Raw genomic sequence first — 21,798 nt, 5'->3', positions numbered from 1 at the left:
GTGTGGTCCGGGGTCGGCGGGTGCTCAGCTGCCGCCTACACGTGATTCGCGGCCAATGTCTTGTTGCGACAAGCTGAGCTGCCTGAAATAAAATTGGTGTTCACTGGTCGACGCATGCGATTTGCAGATGCAGACTTGGTGCTGCATAAATTAACAGCCCGACGGTATTGTAACCCCGTCACATCTACCCAGCGTGCCGCGCAAAGGGAATAGGTATGATGGTGGCGCAGGCATGGAGATGAAGACATGTACGCCCCCTGCAGCGGAGCGAGCTCACACGATCCCTTCTGTGCAAGAATGCATCAGCAACAGGGAAGCGAGGCGAGCCTTGATGACAAGGGGAAGCCAGCTCTACAAATACTTGATCAACTAGCTTGTCACATTTCAGCTTTTGCATCATCCCGACTAGCTCAGAGAGGGGCGCGCGCTCGACCGACCTGCAAGCCATCCCTTGCAATAATAGTTAACTAGGTAGTTACTTGGTATCCGACCTACCTACGCAACAAACGCGGGCTCTGTCGAGCTGCACAATGAGGCAATGGGCACTCAAACTGCGCCATGGGGGGACCACTTGGGGCGCCAAAAGCGCCCACACAGCGGCCCATCCTGGCACGATGCTACGCCAGATACGGGCTCCCGAGCGGCATTGGCAGCGAGACCCTGTCGTCAACTGACCTGGTGATGGGTCCAGCCGGCGGTCATGAGCTTTGTTTTTTGCATTCACAGGCAAGGCAACAACGGGGTGGTGATGAAAGTCTGCGGGGGGTGGGAGAGCCAGATGAACGGGCAAACATCGACTACCAACATGCAATGCGCCACTGACTCGTCTACAGCAGTCTTGGTGAACAAAGTGGTGTATTTCCGCCAGCCTTGTCTGCTACCAGTCCAGTATGGCAGGATGTGGCTACTTATCTGTCTGGTCACTCGTCTCATCATCCCCCGCTTCGTTGGCGATCTGGCTAGCTTTGTGTAAATTTAGTGGAGCCTGGACTCGAGGCTGATCAAGGCAGTGTTTGATGTGCCAGCAGTGGCGAGCCAGCTTGAAGGCCTGCAAAGTGACAACTACCTACCTGAGGTACCTTAGTCACGGTAGTGTACTCGACCATGTTGGCCACTGAGCGCCGCTTAATGATGGATAGCCGTCGGTCAACTGGCATCATGTTAATGCTTCCGACAAAGACTGTGTGTCAGTGTACCCTGGAGCACTCGGATGTAACTTGACATGCAGCTCAAAGATGTTGTTTGCCCTTTTGCTGTTGATTTGAACTGGTGTAAAATTTGTGTGCAGAAAGACAACTGCCCTGGCAAGGCTTCCATCTCAAAAAGCCCAACTTTTGTCCGCGGGCTGCTCACTATTTCAGGCAAAGACACTGTACTCGGCAACGCACCATCGGTATACACAGAGGCAGCGAGGAACTTTACACTTTTGTAACAATTGAGCACTGTAACCCAATTCCCTAAATTTGAAACAAAATACACCAAAAATCATCTCACCGGCCGCAGCCTAACCTCAACACATTTCTCATTTGTTAAACGCCCCAAACAACTTTTGCTTGAGCTTGTCCGCCAGGCCTACTGGCGCCGCACCGTCTTTGGCCGCTTGCTGCGTGCCGCCGCCGCCGCCGTCTCCGTGACCTCCCTTGTCCTTGTGCTTATTATTGTCATAATGCGCGTGCCCGCTGCCGCCCGTGTGATGCTCGTTGCCGGCGCCGCCCCGTCCCGTGTGGTAGTCGCTCGTGTCGGTGCTATGTCGAATCGCCGCCTCGGGGATCAAGTCGCGATCCTTGCGCTCCGTCGCCGGATGGCCCCTATCGGCAATGTTGCCAGCGCCTTGAAAGAAAAAAAGAAAAAAAAGTGAGCAACTCGACTTATAACGTATTGAATCTTTCTTTCCTTTCGCTGAATTCTTTTGATATTGCCATTGGAATTTTTTTCGTCGGGCAAAGCAGAAAGAGAAGTGAGACAAGGAAGAGGAAAACGTACCTCCGCGACCGGCGCTGTAGACTCCGTCGTTGTGGCTACCAATGACGCCTTCGCGCACCACTTCACCGTCGACGTACTTCGTGTCGTCTGGGTTAATGTTACCCGCGCCGCCGCGCCCATGCGAAACTTCGACCGTCATTGCTGTGCCCTTGTTTCTCTTTCTTTTTCTCGTTGGATAGAGCCGAGGGGGGGGAGGGTGATTCAAGAGGAATACTTCAAAGGCGAGCCTAGAAGCTTATAATAACTTTGTTGCTTGCGCCAAGAAGGCGGGGGGCATTAGACTTTTATTCAATACCTACGGTAACCTACCGCACCAGCAACAATCGAGCGCAAAAGCCAAGAAAGCCCATTTTCGGACACACTACGAGCTCAGCTTTCTTGGTGATAAGATTACGAAAAGCCTCGCCGTTTATCGCCCATTCATAGCTGCCCGTGGCTTGCTGGAGCAGGCAGATAAGGCCACTTTGAGCTAACTACTAACGTTAGTTAATATTAGTTTATTAGTGGGAATTATTTAGTTAGTAGTTTTCTAGTGAATCGCCCAACATGCTTATCGCTTGTGGTGGGGTTGCGACCGAGCCATGTCGTCACATCATCACATGCGAGTCGGATTCATACATTCGTTGGCGACTGCTCGAAAAGTAGTACTTGGCACAGCACCTTTGCGAGGGTTGTCTTGGCTGACGGCTTCAGCCCGATCTCGCATTCGTCAATGAGCGCGTTGCTTCAAATACCGCCTTGTGCGGTCAAAAGTCGCACTATTATATGCCAACAAGGTCCTCACGCTACAATTAGAAACTTGGCCCCGTTTTCCGAGGGCAAAATGCATTGAATTGAATGAAAGCCCCCTGCATCCCCAACTTCCCTCCTCTCTATGCTTGTGTGTGATTTAAAACAGAATACCCGTCTCGTCTTTACAAATTCTACTCTTGCGCCCCAAAGAACAACGTCAAAATCATGTCAATGCCGTTTACTCCCATCGTCTGTCTTGCCCGTCCTTTTACGCCCTGCCAGCCCTGCCAACCTGCAATATCTCGCCCGTCAGCGCCTCGTCTCCGCGCAGCACCGGCCACGATGCGCCGTCCGCCTTGGCTAGGGTCACCTCGAGCTTGGTGCCCAGGATCTTGTGCGTCGACTTTACCGGGTCAATGGCGCCGTAGAGCGGCACCTCGGCCGTGTACCGCTTCGGCGGCGCGTCCGTCGTCACCAGGTCCAGCGCGACCACTTTGTCCCTGAACTCGACCTTGGCCGCCTCCTTGTTGATCTTCTTGAGAAAGAATGACGCAATCACGTTTGCCGGTGTTTGGTAAAAGTCGTGTCTACAAGCTACGCGTTAGCCACCATCCTTCAAAATTGAAGCGGGGAGAAAAAATGGTCTTACCGGACCGTCTCTAGCTTCTCCTCGCCGCTGCTGCCGCTACCACCCTTGTTCTTTTTGCCGCTGCCGATAAACAGATGGCGATCCTTGCTTGCGCAGCCCTCAATCTTCATGAATTGGTCAAATTCGAGCACGCGCCGCTTGCAGCAGCTGTAGCCCTTGCTGCCCTCGTGAAAGATGGGTGCGCCCGGGTGGTACACGCACGACTCGCCCTCGCGCGCCGCGCCTTTGGTATATGTCTTGCCGCACGTGCGCCGGCGGCAGGTAGCGCCGTCCGGGATCGCGAGCGTCGGGTCGTCGGACTCGGACTCGGGCGGCGGCGGCGGCGTTGGGGCGTGCGCCTGTGCCGTGGGGATGGGCGTGCGCCGCGGACCGGCAGACAGCTCAGCAATCTTTTGGGCCAGCGCGGCGTCATCTTCCTTGGGCTTATTCTCCTCCACCTCGGGCGGCTTGTCCGTCGTCGAGTGCACACCGACTGTGCACGGGGGGATGGCCATGAACTCGTCAAACGTAAGGACGCGAGGCTTGCAGCACTTCCATCCTTGTTGCATCATTAGCTTCCAAGTCTCCCTCCATATTATCCCCCAAAACTGCTGGTGCTCAAAAGAAAATGCTTACCCTTCTGTCCCTCGTGGAAGACGGGCGGCCCAGGGTGGTATTTGCACTCTGCAGTGGCGTCGGTGAAGAGCTTGCCGCAGCCCTGGTGCACACACTTTTCCGCCATTGCGTACTATGTATATCGTGAGGATGCGCTGTTTTCCAACTTTCTAGCTCGAATCCTTCGTAGGTCTTGGCAGTTGTTACTTGGCGAGTGTCTGGTTAAAGGTGGTGGTGGTGGTGGGATGGGATCTTCTAGAACCGGCTTATTTTGCCGCCTTCGGAGCTTGCCTTTGGTCGCCTTGATTGCCACCGCCTGCCCCATTCAGTGCGGGGTTCTGATCTTGACACTCATCCTTTGATAACTGCTTCATTGCTGATTCAGTACGGAGTATACGAATTTCAGCTGGTACCTGATTGTATTTCAAATCAATCGACCATCATTTGGCCGACATTGACGGCAAGATTTGCCAATGACCGTCGGCCAGCCCATCCGGTTGTTGGCACGCGACAGCGGTCAACTAGTCGCACTACTTTGGCACCGACACGCCATCACCCTAGAGCAGCTCATATATGATTCGATTGGTATTGCAACCGCAATGCAGATGCTTCTAGACTGAAACAAGCCATTGTGCTATTCCCGCATGTAACAAACGGCATGGAAACATTCGCTCTAGCATGTGATGACATTATCTTCAAATGCATCAACTCCTTTTCATCTCATCGACCCACGTACAAAACACTCTTATTCTTGTCCTGCGTCGATGGAGCAACATCCAATCCCGGATTCCCTGAGAAAAAGTTGACTGGCTTCAGCCCAACCATAAGCTTCTCACTCGGCATCACGGGCCAGTCCTCTATGCGCGGGTTGTGCGTCGATCCAAACGTGTGCCAGATGACTATATCCTGGTCGCGAACGGACTCTGCGGTGTGCGTCTCCCTGCGCCGGGCAATGGTCGACGCCAGTCCGTCGCCGCCCGTCGACTGCATGGTGTACTTGCCCGCCGGGAAGAGGTCCGCGTCCTGGTAGCGGCTGACCCAGACGGCGTGGTCGCCAAATTCGGAGCGCTTGGCGTGGAATGACGACGGGTGCGAGAGCAAGTTTTGGCTGTAAAACGGCAGCAGCTTGAATCCGACGGGTGTTCCGGTGATGGGGTTGATCTTGCTCTCGTTGACGAATTTGAAGACACGGTTCTTGGTAAAATCGAGATCGAAGCCGCCCTCTTCTTCGATAGTCTTTTGCTCGGTCACGTAGCCGATGCCGAAGGGGTTGTGCACGGCTGGGTCATTGATGGGGAGAGGCGTGGATTCCTCAACGACAAGGGAGTTTGTGTGTCCGTCAATGGCAGGATCGATGCGCAAGCTAAACAGATGCTGGTGATAGGGTGCGAGGACGCCTGGTGCCACGACGGTGCCGTACGGGACTTTTTCTTCCACGTCCAAGTCTATTGGGACAGTGGACAAAATACCCGTCGCTCGGATCTCGTACACGATGGAAGCATCCTGCCCAAAATGCCACGCGAAAATGTATTCGTAGTTGCTGACGGTAATGATGGTCTGTAGCACCAGGATCCGGGAGCGCGCAACCACGGGGTTCTTGGTACGAAAGTTGGTATGCTTCCACAATATGCCATCATCCTGCTCATGGCAGCACACAACATTTGGCAGCTTCATGGGCTCACCCGCCGGCGTATTATGATGGGCATCGAAATACGCAATGGTGCCCAGGCAATCGCATCCAAGCCGGAGATTGTTGGCGTTGATGCCAGCACCATCGTTGCCAAGGTCAAACGCGGCCTTGCGGGCATACGGGGCGCGAGGGTCACCGTACGGGACAAACATTTCGCTCAGCGACAAGCGGTAAAAGAGGCTGCGCCCGTCAAAACGAATGTCGTGCAGCGTCAGGCCCTCGCGGTAGTTGAAGCCGACTCGAAAGCTCCATTTCTCCCACTCCAGGTGGTTGCCCTCGATGCGAAAGGACGGCCCGTTCGGCTGGACGACCTGGTACGGCTTCGTGGTTGTTCTTGGACTTGGGCGCAGATTGGGATGATACTCGCTCGCGGCGGTGGAATGCATCTTGCGGCGGTCATACGGCCGCTTTTCTTGGTGAATTCGTTCGCTCGGCTTGGCAGGCAGGCGGTAAATCTTGGTGACTTGCAGGCTCTCTGAGACTTCGGCGCAAACGTCAAGCGGATAGGCATAGTAGTTGGCGTCGGCATTGTCCGAAAAGCGCATGTAGAACCAGCACTGCATCGAACAGTCAGTACTTGAGTTTTCGTCAAGGGCAAATTGGGCTGCTCACCATTGTCAGTCGCTCCGTCATGTCATTCATGCCATCGGTGGCGTACGCCCAGGCCTCTACGACCACGGTCGCCTCGGGGGGTAGCTTGAGTGTGCTAATTTCTGCTTGAACATTGTCGTCGGCGAGGCAGGCCTTTTCCACTGCCTGCATGTAGTCCGAGTCAATGTAAGAATGTTTGCCCTTGTGGTGCTGTTTCTGAACGACCTTGTCGCTGTCGAGGTCCACGGTGAGCTCAAACAACTGGTTTTCGTCACGACTGCCCTTGACAATTACTTCGACGCGGGCCAATCGAGTCGGAACCTCGGTGATTGGCTGTCCTAGATGTTCCTGTTCCAGGTACAAGATCATTTGCTTTTTGGGGGGCTCGAGCAGCGTCACGACACGAAAATTGGGCTCTTGGCCGCCAAAGTGAGGTCTGACAGCCTTTGACGCCTAATTGAATGTTAGTACATGTCTGTCTCTTTTTTTTACAAGTCAAAGAAATGCGTCGTGCACATGCCCGAGAAATCTCTTCTGGCGTTAGAGGGTTGAACGGATGAGGCGCGGCGGCAGCCATTGCAAAGAGCAGAGCAGCAGAAGAGTGACTGAAAGAGTATGACGGTAGTGGTGATTTCAATGTAACTGTGAAAGTTGCGAGAACAAACAGATAAATATATCTGCTGGAGGATAAAGTACTGCATTGACACACTGCACGCAGAGCTCAGTCAACATTCAGCAACACTAGGATACATGATTGCGTGGGGTCAGGCGCGGATAGTTTCCTCCAAAGGCTAGTATATCACCCGGGGCGTCATGTACCGCCGTAGGGCGCGCAGTCGCGCAACATGTACTATGTTTCTGTGCCAATAATTAGTAAAGGCTACTTGATTGATGACATTCTCCGAGTTCCCCACGCCACTCTTTTCTCTTACTGAATAGCTTTGTTGGCACTGCCAGCCGATAACTGCAACTTTCTTCAAGGTTGGTAGCGTTGAACCCAATATTCTTTATTGTATATATAATAAAACTTCTATTTTACTTTCTTGTACTTAGTTTTTTATATTTTCTTTGTAGACTATATTAGTAGTCTGACGAGCCATTCGGGATTAGCATAACTATGGAAAATGGACAAAAGCGAAGCTAGGGTAGCAAACATTCTAGCTACTCTGGTATAGTGTATAAAACGAGACACGAGTAGTCTTGAAGCGCTGATTGTGTTTAAAATTATGTTGAATTGATTCCGCTGTGATTTCTCTTTGCATGGCTACAAAATCGATCCTTCACACACTCGTCACATTGCTTCCAAGCGTTGCGTCCTACAAATAAACAGGCCCTGTACGTCGCGTGGCTCTGTTTGTATTCAAGCACCCGTGAATCAGGCACATATCTAGCGGATGGGCAGATATACAACTTACATTGGGCTTTGAAGTATAAAATATATAGTTAGTATTGCCTTGTCTACGTTCAAGCCACACTGCTCGTGGTGTAATTCATGATCCAGCGGTGACTAGCGGTGTAGTCGAAACTATTCACGTAAAACGGGTAAACAGAGCGGCGGATTCTGAGAGAGAATAATGAGACAAAATGTATGCTAAGCTCTGAGTTTGCTCTCCCGTCTCTCACCTGCATCAAGAATGTCCATCTCCCTCCAAGCAGACATAACCACGGAGAAGTTGACGAGGTGTTACTTGAAGCTTCAGACTACCGGGATTAAATGATCATAGAGAGAGGCTCAAACGTGCCCAAGTCTACCTAGCGTTCGCCGTGAATAAGCAAACAACTAGACCATGCCGAGCATAACGCAAAGAACCATTATCCTGAACAGCCGCGAGGCCGACGCCTCTACTTTGAGGTCTGCTACCACTTCTGCTGACTTTTCACTTGCTGAAGCAAAAGATGACACGAAAATTGACGCGCAAAGACCAAGCTCGTTGGGTATTAGTATTGCAGCAAACGCACGTCTTGGCATGTGGCCAAGGTTCGTTTGAATGCTCCCTTTTCACTTTGCCGATGACCATAGGTGTGCTCCGTTTGTTGCAGCAGAATCAGTTCATGCGGTTCCCTCCATTTTGCTGAATGCCAAAAAAAAATCCTTTCACTTTGATCCTGCACCTTTTCAACGCCGCCCTCTCAGGAGCCGAAGCCACTTTAAGGTCTCACAGCCATCAATTGTGATTTCCGCTCTCTTCTGAAAGAGCCACCAAGATGGCTATGCAATTGACAGAGCTGGCGGAGCAACTCGTTACGATCCGCCACAACTTGGATCCTAAACACGGAGATATTCCGGACGCGGACGAATTGGAGGCCACAAGGCTGGCCCTGAGCCAGCTCTCAGATCACGCCAACGCCTTAATGAACACGCAAACAAGCCGATTAATCAGGGGTATTTTGCCTCTCCTCACGGAAAAGAACGAGCTCCTCCGGGAGCTAATCGAATATTGGCAGAGAATACTGGCCGATCCTGGTCGCCCAGGGGGCCATGCAATAAAACTCGGGGCTCTGAAAGATGCTTTACCGAAGCTAGAGGAGAAGGTGGACGAATTCAAGAGTCGCCTGACGGAATATAACACGCTTTGCGATGAATACGACCGGTTCGGCACGGAGCTTCGTGGTGCATTGGAACAACTCGAGCACCAGGCGCATCAGCTCCAGAATGCATTATAATTTGGAACAAGTTGCTTCATCGCTCACCTAGTTTGCGAGACGTCGAGCAGCCAAAGCTCTTGGAAACTCTTCAACTCGGAAGAAATGATGGCAATGCATGCCACAACTCTGGATACTGCTTCCTGTGACGAGCGTCTTTAGCTCCAACACCGCGGACAGATACATTGGATAAGGATCCGAAATGAAACAATTTGCTCTTTTCACCGAGCTTTCAAAGATTTGCTATCAACGAACTACTACTCTTGAGGTCTTCATTTTGACGAAACGGAAGAGCTCTTGAAGCCTATGGACGCCATTGCTTTGTTATTGGAGAGAGAGAGAGAGAGCGGGAAACAATTGCTAGCTATATTAAACGCGCGTTTTATTCAAAGATATTGATCACTTCCAATTGAGGGTAAACTGTGAACCAATTGGCTTCTCAAAGCTGCAACAATGTCTACATCAGCAAACACAGCCAGCCGTCTCTCCCAAACGCTCCTTACTCTATCATGTCAATGCCAGCAGAAACCCCAATAAAATTCAAGCATCATTTAGTTCAATGCCAGTGATGTCGACGAAGCACAAACATATCTAGCCCGCACCCTCCTCCTTTCTTTTCTGCGGCGGCTCCGTCACAAAACGTCGCAACCGCATTGCCGGTTTCGTAGGAGCCTCCGCTCACGGGTCGAAGCCCCGGTAGCTAGCTGCACGCGGCGGCCGGCTCGCAGCCCTCAAGATGGACGTCGGCCTGGGGACACGCAATGGCGTCGCAGACGAGCACGCACCGACTAATGCCAAAGTGCTGGCCGCTGTAGATGAGACTACACCGGCACATTCAGCGCTTTATGTAGTTCTTTTCTTCTTATTTTTCGGTGGTGAGTAACTAGCAAGCAGTAGAAGACAATGGAAACTGCGAGGTTTCTCATTTGCAGAGCTTTATTGTCCGAGAAGATGGGTCAAAGGGTAGATCCGGAACAATGCACACAAGGGGTTTCATTCACTCAGAAAATCGCTGTCCAGCACCTCATCAAATGTCCGCGCCCACCCCGTCTTCTTCTTCGCCTCGACCGGCGGCACCTCCAAGCCCAACCTCTTCATCGTCGTCAACAAAGCGCCCTCACCCTCTGCCGCCGCCAGCACCACCCCGCGGTCCGCCTCCATCAAGCACGCCAGGTCAGTCGTCGAGTCGCCAAAGTAGACGAGCGGCCCGCCGCCCCCGCCGCCTCGCAGCCTCTGCATCGCGAGGGCCTTGTCCGGCGCGGTCACGAGCAGCGCCCCCTCCAGCACGTCCGGTCCGCGAATAACCCCATCCTCTTCCCGCGTCGAGTTTGAAACCACTTCGTCGCCGTCGCCGTCGCCGTCGCCGTCGTCGCGCAGGACGTCGCCGACGACACCGCGGATAAACTCGGAGGACCAGTTGACAGAGACGACGCTGACAGACCAGCCCTTTTCACGCGCGCGCGCGACGAGACGAGCCAACCCCGGCCGGAGCTGCACGTCGCCGTTTGCCACGGCATCAGCGCCGATACGCCGCATAGCGGCCGGGCCTAGGCCTTTGAAGAGGGCAGCTTCGCCGACACGCCGCAGGGACGCGCGCTCCACGTCCGCAAGGCCGCTGAGGAAGCGGAGCTCCTGCGCGGCCGTGGTGCGCGCGGCCGGCGTGTCAAATTGCGCGCGGTACGCGTCGTTGTCGGCGAGGTACGCCTGGAGGAGCGCGTCCCAGGCGGGCTCGAGGTTGGCCCCGCGACTGAGCTTTTGCGCAGCGACGCCTGCGCGGGCGAGGTGGCCGATGGTGTCGCGAAGGGTGATGGTGCCGTCAAAGTCGAAAACGAGATGCATATTGGAGAGTGCGCGGCGGTGGGCACGCAGCATTGCTGCGCCTGCAGAGGCAAAGCTAGAGATGTAATGTAAAGCTGGAGATGTAAAGCTGGAGATGTAAAGCTGGAGATGCTGAACGACAGATGTAGACGGTAAAATGGGGCGGCGGAGGCTACAACTTGACGAATTGCACTAATGATATCACCATCTCGTCATACTAATTAGAAGATGAAAAAAAAAAGGGATAAGAAACTTCTATTAGATTATGATCATGTCCAAACGCCATACTCCAAGTGTACAATTTTGTTCAGTTAAGAAAGCACCACATCCTCCATCTCCTCGGGCTCATCGTCGTCGCCATCATCAGCCGCCTCGGCAGCAGCAGCCTCTCTGGATTCGTTGCCGGCCTTGTCGCGGTATGCCTCGCTCAGGCAGTAGTGGTTAGCAAAGGGCCCCGACTTGTTGAGCACGGCAACCTCCTCGAGGACCTGGCGCAGGTACGAGTCGGGCTGCTGCGTGCGCTGGCGGAGCGCCTTCATGGACCAGTACTGATACTGGCGGAAGCAATCGAAAATGAGATCGAGAAGTTGGTTCTTGGGAATGCGGGCAGCCTTGAAATTCTCGCCCTTTTTGGGCTTAACAAGCGAAGGGGTGTTTTTCTACATGAATTGTTAGCTGTATCATACGTGATGAAGGAAGCAAACAAGTTATTTCGTACGATAAAGTTGCCAGCCCAGCCAACGGCGCCAGCGGTGCCGGGGTTGATGATGGACGACGCCGTGTTTCTGCTGATAATCTGGAGCTTGGCTTTCGAGTGTTCGGCCTGGAAGAGCTGTTGTCCGAGGTAGCGCTCCTCCTCTCCCGTGTTGCGCGGCTCAACTCGCACATCGTAGTGAATCTTGCCAAATATCTTTGTCTTCTCTGCGTCACCGAGTCAGTGATTGGTTTGTCTTCATTGAGCCATCGGACAAGACGGAGGGCCTTACTCGGAATCGCTTTGCGATAATATGGCTGGAAGCGACTTTTGCGATCATACGTGTTCCTCTGTGGTCCAACGCCGCCAGCAGCAGCAGAAGCAGCAGCAGTTGCCGCCGCTTCCTTTTGCCGCAAAATGTGCGCGGGGATGCCAGCATTGATCTGGTCCTGACGCTCCTTGTTCTTGGCCTTGTAGCTGGGGAGGTCTTCCTCGGTGAAGATGAAGTGGTTGCGGACGTCGCGGTCGAGAACATCGAGGTCATACTCGCGAGGGAGTGCGTGGTGCTCGTCGCAGCCTGGGTCAAGCAGCATGCGCAGCTTGGTCGTTTCGGGCCCGACGTTGCCATTATCATCAGTCTCGCCAGGCTCGTTCCAGGTGCGCAGCGTGCCAATCTGCACCTCGTCGTCGTCGTCGAGGCGCTCAATCAGCTTCTGCCACGCCTCCCACATGTAGCGCGGGATTCGCGCCAGGTACAGCGTTTCGTATGTGTTGGCGAGGTTCTTGTCGTAAAACTCGAGGTCGCCTGCGTCTTCAAAGAGGTCTTCGTCATCGAGGGGTGGGGTCGCCTGCGCGTCCGGGTCGGGCTTGATGAAGCCATTATCCGCCATGATGAAAGATGGGGGCGAGATGGTCGAGGTGCGCGTTGAGGGCGCAGAGTGGCGAAGCGCGCGATGAAGCGTGATGGGCTCGGTTGGTGCTCGAGGAGATTGTGAGCGTTGCGGAATGACGCTGCGCGACGTCGTCGAGTGGACCCACACTTGTACAGGCAGACGTTGATGATGGAGACTGGAAATCAGGACAAAATTTGATCAAAGGCAAAAGAGCAGCGTGATTTATCTGAGGGGCTCCTGCAAGACGCTTGCCATTGGCGCTAAACTTAAATGATTGCCTCAATCTACAGATCACAGCGAGGAAGCAAATTGCCTTGCCCTCACTTCGGCCAATTACTTGCGATATGCTTCCACCATTTATTTCTACCTTGCCATCAACGACATCAATCGTACTGATGACTCGAGCTCTCCGCTTCGAGTTCGACCTCCATATCGTAATGCTGTTTTTTCCTCTGATCATGTATACAATTCGCCCATCCCCTTAATGACATCTCCTCTTGCACCTCCCCTAACCACATTAGATTACTACACAGACGCCTCAGACTATTTATATAAGGAGACAATGGCTGATGCCAAACTTTACATTGATGAAAACGGCATGCCGCCCTAAAGTACGTTAGACCCAACAGTCTATTTCCAACAGTAACCGAGGCTGCCTTAGATGATCAAATCCAGTTTAAACGACACTTGACCAAAAATCAAGAAACTAATCCAGTCTATTGGATGCTCCACCAAGAGTCTCTAATTGTTGCTCTATCCCACAGCCAGATTCGTGTCTGCAACGGGCGAATCGAACAAAAAAACAAAAAAAAAAAAAAAGAAGAGAGGCAGTAATGTGGACAGAAAGTGTAGCTAAACTTCTTAAACGCCATCCGTCTTTTCTCGCTTGCGGTGAATTCGGATGAGGCTTGAGGGTTCTTCGGTCGAGCCATAGTTGTGCTCTTTACAAATCGTGTTTTAAAGACACATCATAATGCTAGTCACAATAATTTACATTATTCCAACTATGCTATTTCATAATGAAGATATACCTACACGATATCCCGCGAGATGGACACTCGCATTGTATTAGTTTGAACTTGGCTGGTACGGGCTAAGTGGATGCGCTACGACTCTACAAGTAGGTCCTGTGGGACTTAACCAAACGTTTTACGACCCTAGAGTATTCTCTCGAATCGCTACGTAGTCAGAGTTAGCTAATGCATGAAAGTCACATAATTCTGTCACTAACCTTGAAGATCGTTCACCAAAGCTTTACCATCCTCGTAGCCACCGTTCCAACAGGTCACAATAACATGCCCAAGGCTGCCTATAGAGGATACCTCAGGAAAGTCTCCCTTCTGAAACCTTGACTGGATAGTAGTATCGCTGAGCCCGACGTATGGCCTCTTTCCAGCTGTGACTTCGTATAGTATCGAGCCCAACGCGAAAATATCGCCTTGCGGTGACAAGAGATTTCCTGGGTATTGATGGCTGGTAGTGACTTCGACAAGGAGCGGCGATAGGTCAATCGATGATCCTGCAAAATCGGCAATTCTGACATTCATTCCGTCGTCTATGAATACGTTTGCACTCGTGAGATCACCGTGGATGATTCCTGCGTCGTGGATAAAAGCGAGAGCATCGGCGAGCTGGATCATCCAATCAAGAGCGAGATCTAGATTGACGCTTTGATGGCGAAGGAAGGAATGCAGATCAAGTTTCGGTGCAAACTCAAGACGAATTCCGCCTCCGTTGACTTCGCCAAAGTATGATAGCGTACCCGGGTGCTTCCCTCGTTTAGCTAACCTCTCGTAAATCTCCTGTTCTCTCCGAATCAGAATCTCGTTCTCTGGGCTAAAGGGTGTTTTTATGACTGTTTGCGAGGCCGAATCAAGGACAACGAGACCAGTGCTTCCCCAAGCTACGACGTCCTTCAGCCCAAATCCTGGGGGGTACTGGATCTTGTTGTAAGCCATCGCGGTCGCAGATGAATTTTTTGGGCGAAGGAATGCGTGACACGCGTACTTTGAGTGCCCGCTGCACGGATTTGGGTCCTTTGGCGCCTTTTAGTTCGTACTGGTGTACCATAATTTACCAGCTGTCGTACGGTTCCACTACCTCGGGCCTCTTCACCAATCAGGAGCGGCGTAAACCTCACCCGCAGCGCCATTGGCGCCTGCAAGGGGCCACAAAAGAGGCTTGCCATCCACTCATTGGCCTGCCATCTCTAATCCGTCGGAGCTTTGGCTGATCAGGCTCCAAAGTGCCCAGTAAACATGCTTTAATTAGCCTCAAGCCGTCACAACGGCACCTTCCAGGTAGGTATTATTGCAAGGGTACCGAGGTAGCGTCCGCGCGCCCACTTACATCATCATCCATCTGCCAGCTGCTTGGTTTGCTTGGCATTGTTTTTCATCCCTCGTTCCTGTAGATCCTCCTTCCGTCCTGTCTTTCTCGATTCTCGCCATCCGCTCCTTTACCCAACCGTTCCAGCTTTGCGCTTCCTGCACCTGCGCCGCCTCCTCAATCCCTGTATAGCGCTGGCGAGATCTCATCATGTCCGACGCGCAGCCGCAGTCGGCGCTTCGCGCTCAGGGCACTCCCCAGAACCCGTATTCCTCAGCTAGCCGCTGGCGTCATCAAGAGTCCTCCTCCTTTGCCCGCCACGCCGTTTCCCACGAGCATCCAGATGCCACCGCCGCGCAGGCGCACATTGACGCTGCTGCGCCCCAGGGTCTCAACGGCGACAGTCCCGTCTCCAGCGCCGACGCCGGCGAGGTCGTTTGCGGGCCTCTGCTCAACTACTGCCACATGCAGGACGGCCATTGGGAAGGCAGCGTGCTCGTTGTCCTCAACGGCGGCGGCAAGGAGCAGGCTTCGGTGCCGACGCTGCGCCTGCAGCGAGTCGGCGCCCGTGGTGAAGATGTCGCGCAAGCGTCCGGCGAGTCAGCGCAGCAGATCCAAGGCTTTCGACTCTACTCTGACCCGCGCAACACGTTCTGGCGTTTCGACCTTCGCGTGCCCATGGAGCTTTTCGAGATTCAATATGCTTACGAGCTTCCGGGTTTGCGATTCTCCAGCGCCGACAAACCCCCAGTCAACCACTTCTCCATCCCGGCCGCCGGCGAGTCCATGCGCATCATGTTTCACTCGTGCAACGGCTTCAGCGTCGGCACCGACGAAGAGGCTTACAGCGGCACGCCTCTCTGGAAGGACGTCTTGCGCAAGCACGACGTGGCCCCATTCCACGTCATGCTCGGTGGCGGCGACCAGATTTATAACGACGGCATTCGAGTCGGCGGCCCGCTGCGCCCTTGGACTGACATCTCGAATCCTAAAAAGAGACGGGAGTTTCCCTTTTCCGAAAAGCTACGAGCCGAGTGCGACGACTACTATCTCCACAATTACCTTCGCTGGTATAATACTGCGCCCTTTGCCATAGCCAATGGGCAGATTCCCCAGGTCAACATCTGGGACGATCATGATGTACGTGCCCATCTCACGAGGTCCAAACAATGCTGACAAACTAGATCATCGACGGTTTCGGATCCTACGTTAGCGACTTCATGACCTGCGATGTATTCCGCGGCATTGGTGGTACCGCGCACAAGTACTACATGCTCTTCCAGCACCACCTAGCGCCGCCGGCCTCGACATATACATCCGGTAAGACTTTCAGCTCCTCAGGTTGTACCGGGTGGCCACTGACGAGATAGACTTTCACGGCGAGGGGGCTGATCCGGCGCAGCTTGTGAACACATTCGTCGCCGAGCAGAGACCCGGTTCGCAGTACATCATCGGCGCCAAGCCTGGTCCGTACGTTGCCGAACGATCATTCAACATGTATGCGCGCCTCGGCGCACGCATGGCCATGCTCGGTATAGATGCGCGAACAGAGCGTACGCGCCACCAGGTCAACTATCCCGAGACGTACAAGCTGTTGTACCAGCGCCTTCGCGATGAGCTGCAGGCTGCCGCCGACTCGGAGCAGCCCATCCAACATCTTATTCTGTTGCTGGGTATTCCCATTGCGTATCCGGTTCGTATACCTTTCCAAACACTGCCGACGAAGCTGACCGATTAGCGTCTCACCTGGTTGGAAAACATCCTTCGAAGCCCGATCATTGGGCCTATCAAGTTTCTGAGTCGCCGCTTCGGAATCGGTGGTGGTCTGTTCAATCACTTCGACGGCAGCGTTGATCTTCTCGACGATCTCGACGACCACTACACTGCCAAGACACACAAGGTTGAGCGCCGGGAGCTCATTGAGAGCATGCAACAAATTGCCGCGGAATACAATGTTCGCGTGACAATTCTCGGCGGCGATGTACATCTGGCGGCGCTCGGTCGCTTCTACTCGAACCCCAAGCTCAAGATCCCGGTCGAGGAAGACCACCGATACATGGCCAACGTTGTATCGTCGGCCATTGTAAACAAGCCTCCGCCGCAGGCGGTTGCCAACTTGCTTGCGCGGCGCAACAAGATACACCATCTGGACGCGCACACGGACGAGACCATGCTGGACCTCTTCGACAGGGATCCCGGCAGCACACCCAAGACGGCCAATCACAACAAGTGCACCATGCCCAGCCGCAACTTTGCCATGATTACGGAAAATTCGCCCAACAACCAGGCGCCGCTAACCAACGGCGAGACGGAGACGAAGAGCTTTGCTGGCAAGGACGGCCACGCGCAGATGCACAAGGGCGAGGTCGGAGCCGGGACGGAGCACAAGGCGGCGAGCGACGCGTTTGGCCAGGGCAACGACGGCAGCCTGGACATTCGCATCAATGTCGAAAAGGATCAGCATGACGCCGAGGGTCCCACGCAGGCGTACGGTCTGACGGTGCCGGTATTGCGCAAAGGGGCCGGTAATGTACCCCGGTCATAAATTATGCAGAGCCGATCAAGATGACGCTAGCATTGTGACTTGATGAATTTTCGTGGCGGCCGGAGGTTGTGTCCGAGTCGGTGAGGTCTTCCGGGTGGGGCGTGGCGTGGGTTCTGGGAGCTTGAGATACCTGGGACTAACAAGGTCCTTCTTTTTCCTTTGTCGTGTTCAGTTGAATCTTGTACTACACCAGCTGCATTAATCTGCAAGTCTTTTCCTGCGATGTGCTTTGAGGCATGCATAGGTAGCTAGACGTACAGTCTGTTAATATCCTAGTGTCTGCTTCCCTCTTCGTCTGCAAGAGGCCCTGACTCCATTACCCGATTTTTCATCATTCTGACATGTACCCCGTAGCCGGGTGGCTGCGGCGAGTCAAACGCCGGGTGGGGAGCGAGACCGGTGGTTTCCCAGCCATTTGACTGAAACCTGCGAACGTGGTGTGCCTGGTGCGGCTTCCGAGCTCAGTGTGCCCCTTCAGCGGTCCCCCGAGTCTCCAACTCCCCCGAATACAGCGCTCCGGGCTGGGGTCATGCCCCACTATGACCCCCGCAGTGTGCTAGACCGTGCTAAGCCGGCCCACCAAGACCGCTGTAATTTTTCTTTTTTGGCAGCTCTCCCCAGTTGCCCAGCTAAAACAGCTTAGTTGGTGTTGCTGTTGTGGCGATGTCGGGTGGTAGTTACGAGAAGTAAAACATTGTGCTTCCGACGTTCATCACCCCCATGCCGGCCACATTTTCTGTCCTCCACACCATCTCTTTCTGCACCTTCAATTGTCGAGGTCTCTTTGATTTCAACACATAGTTTTCAGACATGATGCAATCCGCCGTATTCCGCAAGGCCGGCCTCCGCGTGGCTGGCCGCGCCGTCCAGGCTCGCTCCGTTGCTTCGATGGCCTCGTTCAAGTCGCCCGCCGTCTACAACGAGCCCAACGTACGTTGATTGATGGCCATATTTTCCAATGGCTGCTGACCTTTCTCTCTAGCACCACTACGCCAAGGGTTCCGCCCAGCGTGCTGGCCTGACTGCTGCTCTCGAGAAGATGCAAAAGTCTCTACCGTTGGACGTTCCCGTCGTCGTCAACGGCAAGGAGGTACGTGTCGCGCTACAGCCATTCGCCTCTGGCTTTCTCTAACATGTTCAGGTCCGATCGTCCTCTCCCTCTACCCAGAACAACCCCGCCGAGCATGCCAGCGTCGTGGCCAACTACCACACGGCCACCAATGCCGACGTCAACAAGGCCATCGAGGCTGCCCTCGCCGCCAAGCCCGCGTGGGAGAATCTCCCCTTCGCCGACCGCGCTGCCATCTTCCTCAAGGCCGCCGACCTCATCGCCAACAAGTACCGATACGACATTATGGCCGCCACCATGCTCGGTCAGGGCAAGAACGCCTGGCAGGCCGAGATTGACGCCGCCGCCGAGCTGGCTGACTTCTTCCGCTTCGCCGTCCACTACGCCAACGAGCTCTACAACGAGCAGCCCGTTCACAATTCCAATGGTGTCTGGAACCGCCTCGAGTACCGCCCTCTCGAAGGCTTCGTCTACGCCGTTTCCCCCTTTAACTTTACCGCCATCTCCGGTAACCTCGTTGGCACCCCCGCCCTGATGGGCAACGTTGTGCTGTGGAAGCCCTCCGACTATGCCATTGCTTCCAACTGGCTCGTCTACCAGATCCTGCTCGAGGCCGGCCTCCCCAAAGACGTCATCCAGTTCATTCCTGGTAACCCCGAGCAGATTACCAAGACAGTTCTCGCCCACAAGGAATTTGCTTCTCTGCACTACACTGGTTCCACCGCCGTGTTCCGCAAGCTGTACGGTGCCATTGGCCAGGGTGTTAGCGAGGGCCGCTACCGCTCGTACCCCCGCATCGTTGGTGAGACTGGCGGCAAGAACTTCCACCTTGTCCACCAGACCGCCGATGTCCACAACGCCGCCATCCAGACGGTCCGTGGTGCTTTCGAGTACCAGGGCCAAAAGTGCTCTGCCACCTCGCGAATTTACGTTGCCAAGTCCATCTGGCCCGAGTTCAAGAAGATCCTCGTCGAGGAGACGGAGAAGCTCAAGCAGGGCGCTCCTCAAGATCACACCAACTTTGTTGGCCCCGTCATTCACGAGGGTTCGTTCAAGAAGCTCTCTGGTGCCATTGACCAGGCCAAGAACGACAAGGAGCTCAAGCTACTCACTGGCGGTACATATGACAAGTCCAAGGGCTACTTTGTCAAGCCCACCGTTTACGAGACCACCAACCCCACCCACAGCTTCCTCAAGACCGAATTCTTCGGTCCCATCATCACCGCATACGTCTACGACGACGCTGCCCCCGATGCCCTATCCAAGGTTTGCGAGCTTGTCGATACCACGACCGAATATGGTCTGACTGGTTCCGTCTTTGCCGCCGATCGCACCATTATCCGCGACGTTGAGGAGAAGCTCCGCAATGCCGCCGGAAACTTTTACGTCAACTGCAAGAGCACCGGTGCTGTTGTTGGCCAGCAGGCGTTTGGTGGTGCGCGCGCCTCGGGTACCGACGACAAGGCAGGCAGCAGCCACATCATTACCCGCTTCACCAACATTCGCATCATCAAGGAGGAGTTTAACGCAACCACAAAGGTCGAGTATCCCTCCAACGAGGCTTAGACGCAAAAGAAATTTGGAAATCCCATGTATTATGAGCACTAGCGAATGCAAGTTATTGATTGCAACTGAAGCCATTTGCAATGTCACCTTAATATATATAGTTTACTCGTCACAGTGTGCTTGTACTTGTAACCTCGTGTCAAAATCATGTGTATAAATGTGCGTCTGCCGCTGTCAAGAAACCAAGAAACTTTTATAACTTTCAACGCAGGCTAAACTATGGTATATAGAATGACAAATATGCAGCCCGGGCCTCGGCGGGCATCCTGGTATATCATAAACGTAACCGCGCCAAAACCTTTTCCGGCGCCCAACTCTCTCTCTCTCTCTCTCCGTTTTACCTCTCCAACAAACCCCCTTCTATTCACGGCGGCACGGAAGCGCCGTACAGATGACCCGGGTATATCCTCGGGGGCCGCGCATAATTATTGGGTCCCGAGATGAGCCTCTGATGGCCGAGCGTGTTGTACAGCTCCGGCAGCGAGCCGACGTGCGCGTACATCCAGCCGGTGTAGTAGCGGTCGCAGCCATCGACCAGCGGCATGCCGGCGGCGCCCTCGCCGCCGGGCGGACAGTTCTTGTCGACGAGGGCGCAGGCGAGGTACTGCATGGGCCCGTTGCGGTCGAGGCGCAGCCAGTCGTCAAAGGCGGCGAGGGTGCGCAGGCAGCGCTGGTCGACGTAGACGCAGTACATGAAGCGCGGGACGTGCGACTCGATAAAGGGCCCGTCGGCGCCGGGGCCGTCGCGGCGCGGGGAGCGCGCGGCGGCCCACGAGGCAAAGTGGGCGCGGACGGCGTCCTTGGAGGCGTTTTCGAGGCGCGGGTCCTCGATGACGGTCCATTCGAGATAGGGAGCGAGCTGCCGGCCCGAAGTGTCTAATAGCGAGGTAGTGGTGGTGGAGGTGGCGGAGGTGGATGTGGCTGTTGGGGTGGTGGTGGTGGAGGAGGAGGGGGGTAGACGCGGCGTGGCGAGGAGCGTGTTGTGGACTTCTTGCTTCATGTAGGCGATGAAGCGTTGCCAGGCGGCGTCGTCGGCGTAGGAGCACCCCCGGTAGATGACGAAGCCCCAGGCGTGGAAGCCCGTCTGTTGCATGGTGTGCAGGACGTGGCCAAGGCGGCCGACGGGCGCGGCCGAGGGGCTGGCTGCGCTCGTGGCGCCACCGGCACTGACGCCGGCACCACTAACGGTCGAGGACGAAACCGAGGAGAATGTCGGCGAGCTGGCCGGCGCATAACGGCGGTGCTGTTGTTGGTGGTGTTGGTGTTGGTGCTGCGGCATCGGCGTTTGCTGCGTCGGTTGATGCGACGGCTGCAGAGCGGCGGCAGCAGCAGCAGGCTCATAGCCGCCGTGGGGTATTCGAGGCTGCTCCTGGTGCTGCTGGTACTGCTGCTGCATGCCGTTATGCATCGGTGCGACGCTTTGTGTTTGCGCGGCGTCGGTTCCAGCCTGCGCCTGCGCCTGCGCGGCAGGATTAGGATGTTGCATAATATGCATCGCTGCCTACTGCTGCTGCTGCTGCTGCTGCCTCCGTAGCGACGGGAGGAGCAACAGTTGCGGAGGCGGAGGAGGAGGGCGGCGGCGGCGGCGGGCGGGCGGCGGCGGCAGCAATTTCTAGGTAGCGGGGTCGATTTTAGGAAGCCCCTCTTGAGAGGGAGAGAGGGATGCGGAAAACAGACGGCGAAGCACAATTAATGATCCCTCTTTGCCGGACGTTTTTCCTTTTTTTCTTTTTTCCTTCAGGTTTTTACTCTGGTGTTTTTACTCTGATTGGGCTTTGTGATACTCTTGTTCTGTATATGATTCCAAAGTGCGTGATTTTGTGCCGTGCGAAAAGAAATTATGGTCGTCATGGTCTCACTTGTGCCGCAACTGATAGAGGCTATATCCGTAGCGGGTTTTATTCGTCCCGGCACATACCCGGATGACGATATTACCGCCATGTTGTCCGAGCTCAGCTCGTTACTCCGCAGAGCGTTGAGGGGCTTTTCGGGACTTTTTTTTT

At 54.5% G+C, this 21,798-nt stretch overlaps 8 protein-coding genes across 8 annotated transcripts; 3 read left to right on the top strand and 5 right to left on the bottom strand.

The window, feature by feature from the left end:
- Positions 1–1,522: 1,522 nt before the first annotated feature.
- On the bottom strand, positions 1,523–2,122 carry BBA_02107 (uncharacterized protein; the record flags this gene model as incomplete). The annotated part of the gene is made up of 2 exons (XM_008597204.1): positions 1,523–1,830; positions 1,984–2,122. 2 exons carry the CDS (start codon positions 2,120–2,122, stop codon positions 1,523–1,525), a joined length of 447 nt encoding a protein of 148 aa, XP_008595426.1.
- An 861-nt stretch (positions 2,123–2,983) lies between these two features.
- BBA_02106 (copper amine oxidase) lies at positions 2,984–6,940 on the bottom strand (the record flags this gene model as incomplete). Its single annotated transcript, XM_008597203.1, has 6 exons — positions 2,984–3,302; positions 3,365–3,902; positions 3,980–4,091; positions 4,691–6,205; positions 6,261–6,692; positions 6,905–6,940. The coding sequence occupies 6 exons, from the start codon at positions 6,938–6,940 to the stop codon at positions 2,984–2,986; spliced, it is 2,952 nt and encodes a 983-aa protein (XP_008595425.1).
- A 1,504-nt stretch (positions 6,941–8,444) lies between these two features.
- Positions 8,445–8,903, top strand: BBA_02105 (uncharacterized protein; the record flags this gene model as incomplete). Its single annotated transcript, XM_008597202.1, has 1 exon — positions 8,445–8,903. The coding sequence occupies one exon, from the start codon at positions 8,445–8,447 to the stop codon at positions 8,901–8,903; it is 459 nt and encodes a 152-aa protein (XP_008595424.1).
- A 972-nt stretch (positions 8,904–9,875) lies between these two features.
- Positions 9,876–12,284, bottom strand: BBA_02104 (transcription initiation factor IIF; the record flags this gene model as incomplete). Its single annotated transcript, XM_008597201.1, has 4 exons — positions 9,876–10,832; positions 11,024–11,359; positions 11,419–11,621; positions 11,687–12,284. 4 exons carry the CDS (start codon positions 12,282–12,284, stop codon positions 9,876–9,878), a joined length of 2,094 nt encoding a protein of 697 aa, XP_008595423.1.
- A 1,152-nt stretch (positions 12,285–13,436) lies between these two features.
- Positions 13,437–14,245, bottom strand: BBA_02103 (spindle assembly checkpoint kinase; the record flags this gene model as incomplete). The annotated part of the gene is made up of 2 exons (XM_008597200.1): positions 13,437–13,465; positions 13,519–14,245. The coding sequence occupies 2 exons, from the start codon at positions 14,243–14,245 to the stop codon at positions 13,437–13,439; spliced, it is 756 nt and encodes a 251-aa protein (XP_008595422.1).
- Positions 14,246–14,825: 580 nt separating this feature from the next.
- Positions 14,826–17,160, top strand: BBA_02102 (transcription factor btf3; the record flags this gene model as incomplete). The annotated part of the gene is made up of 4 exons (XM_008597199.1): positions 14,826–15,755; positions 15,800–15,935; positions 15,986–16,308; positions 16,354–17,160. The coding sequence occupies 4 exons, from the start codon at positions 14,826–14,828 to the stop codon at positions 17,158–17,160; spliced, it is 2,196 nt and encodes a 731-aa protein (XP_008595421.1).
- Positions 17,161–17,973: 813 nt separating this feature from the next.
- On the top strand, positions 17,974–19,795 carry BBA_02101 (1-pyrroline-5-carboxylate dehydrogenase; the record flags this gene model as incomplete). The annotated part of the gene is made up of 3 exons (XM_008597198.1): positions 17,974–18,090; positions 18,143–18,250; positions 18,302–19,795. 3 exons carry the CDS (start codon positions 17,974–17,976, stop codon positions 19,793–19,795), a joined length of 1,719 nt encoding a protein of 572 aa, XP_008595420.1.
- A 364-nt stretch (positions 19,796–20,159) lies between these two features.
- Positions 20,160–21,290, bottom strand: BBA_02100 (uncharacterized protein; the record flags this gene model as incomplete). The annotated part of the gene is made up of 1 exon (XM_008597197.1): positions 20,160–21,290. The coding sequence occupies one exon, from the start codon at positions 21,288–21,290 to the stop codon at positions 20,160–20,162; it is 1,131 nt and encodes a 376-aa protein (XP_008595419.1).
- Between the last annotated feature and the right edge of the window lie 508 nt (positions 21,291–21,798).

This window comes from Beauveria bassiana (assembly GCF_000280675.1).
Source record: "Beauveria bassiana ARSEF 2860 unplaced genomic scaffold BBA_S00004, whole genome shotgun sequence".
NCBI lineage: Eukaryota > Fungi > Ascomycota > Sordariomycetes > Hypocreales > Cordycipitaceae > Beauveria > Beauveria bassiana.
Note: the sequence above shows the minus strand (reverse complement) of the source record. Positions and strands in the feature narration are given on the sequence as shown.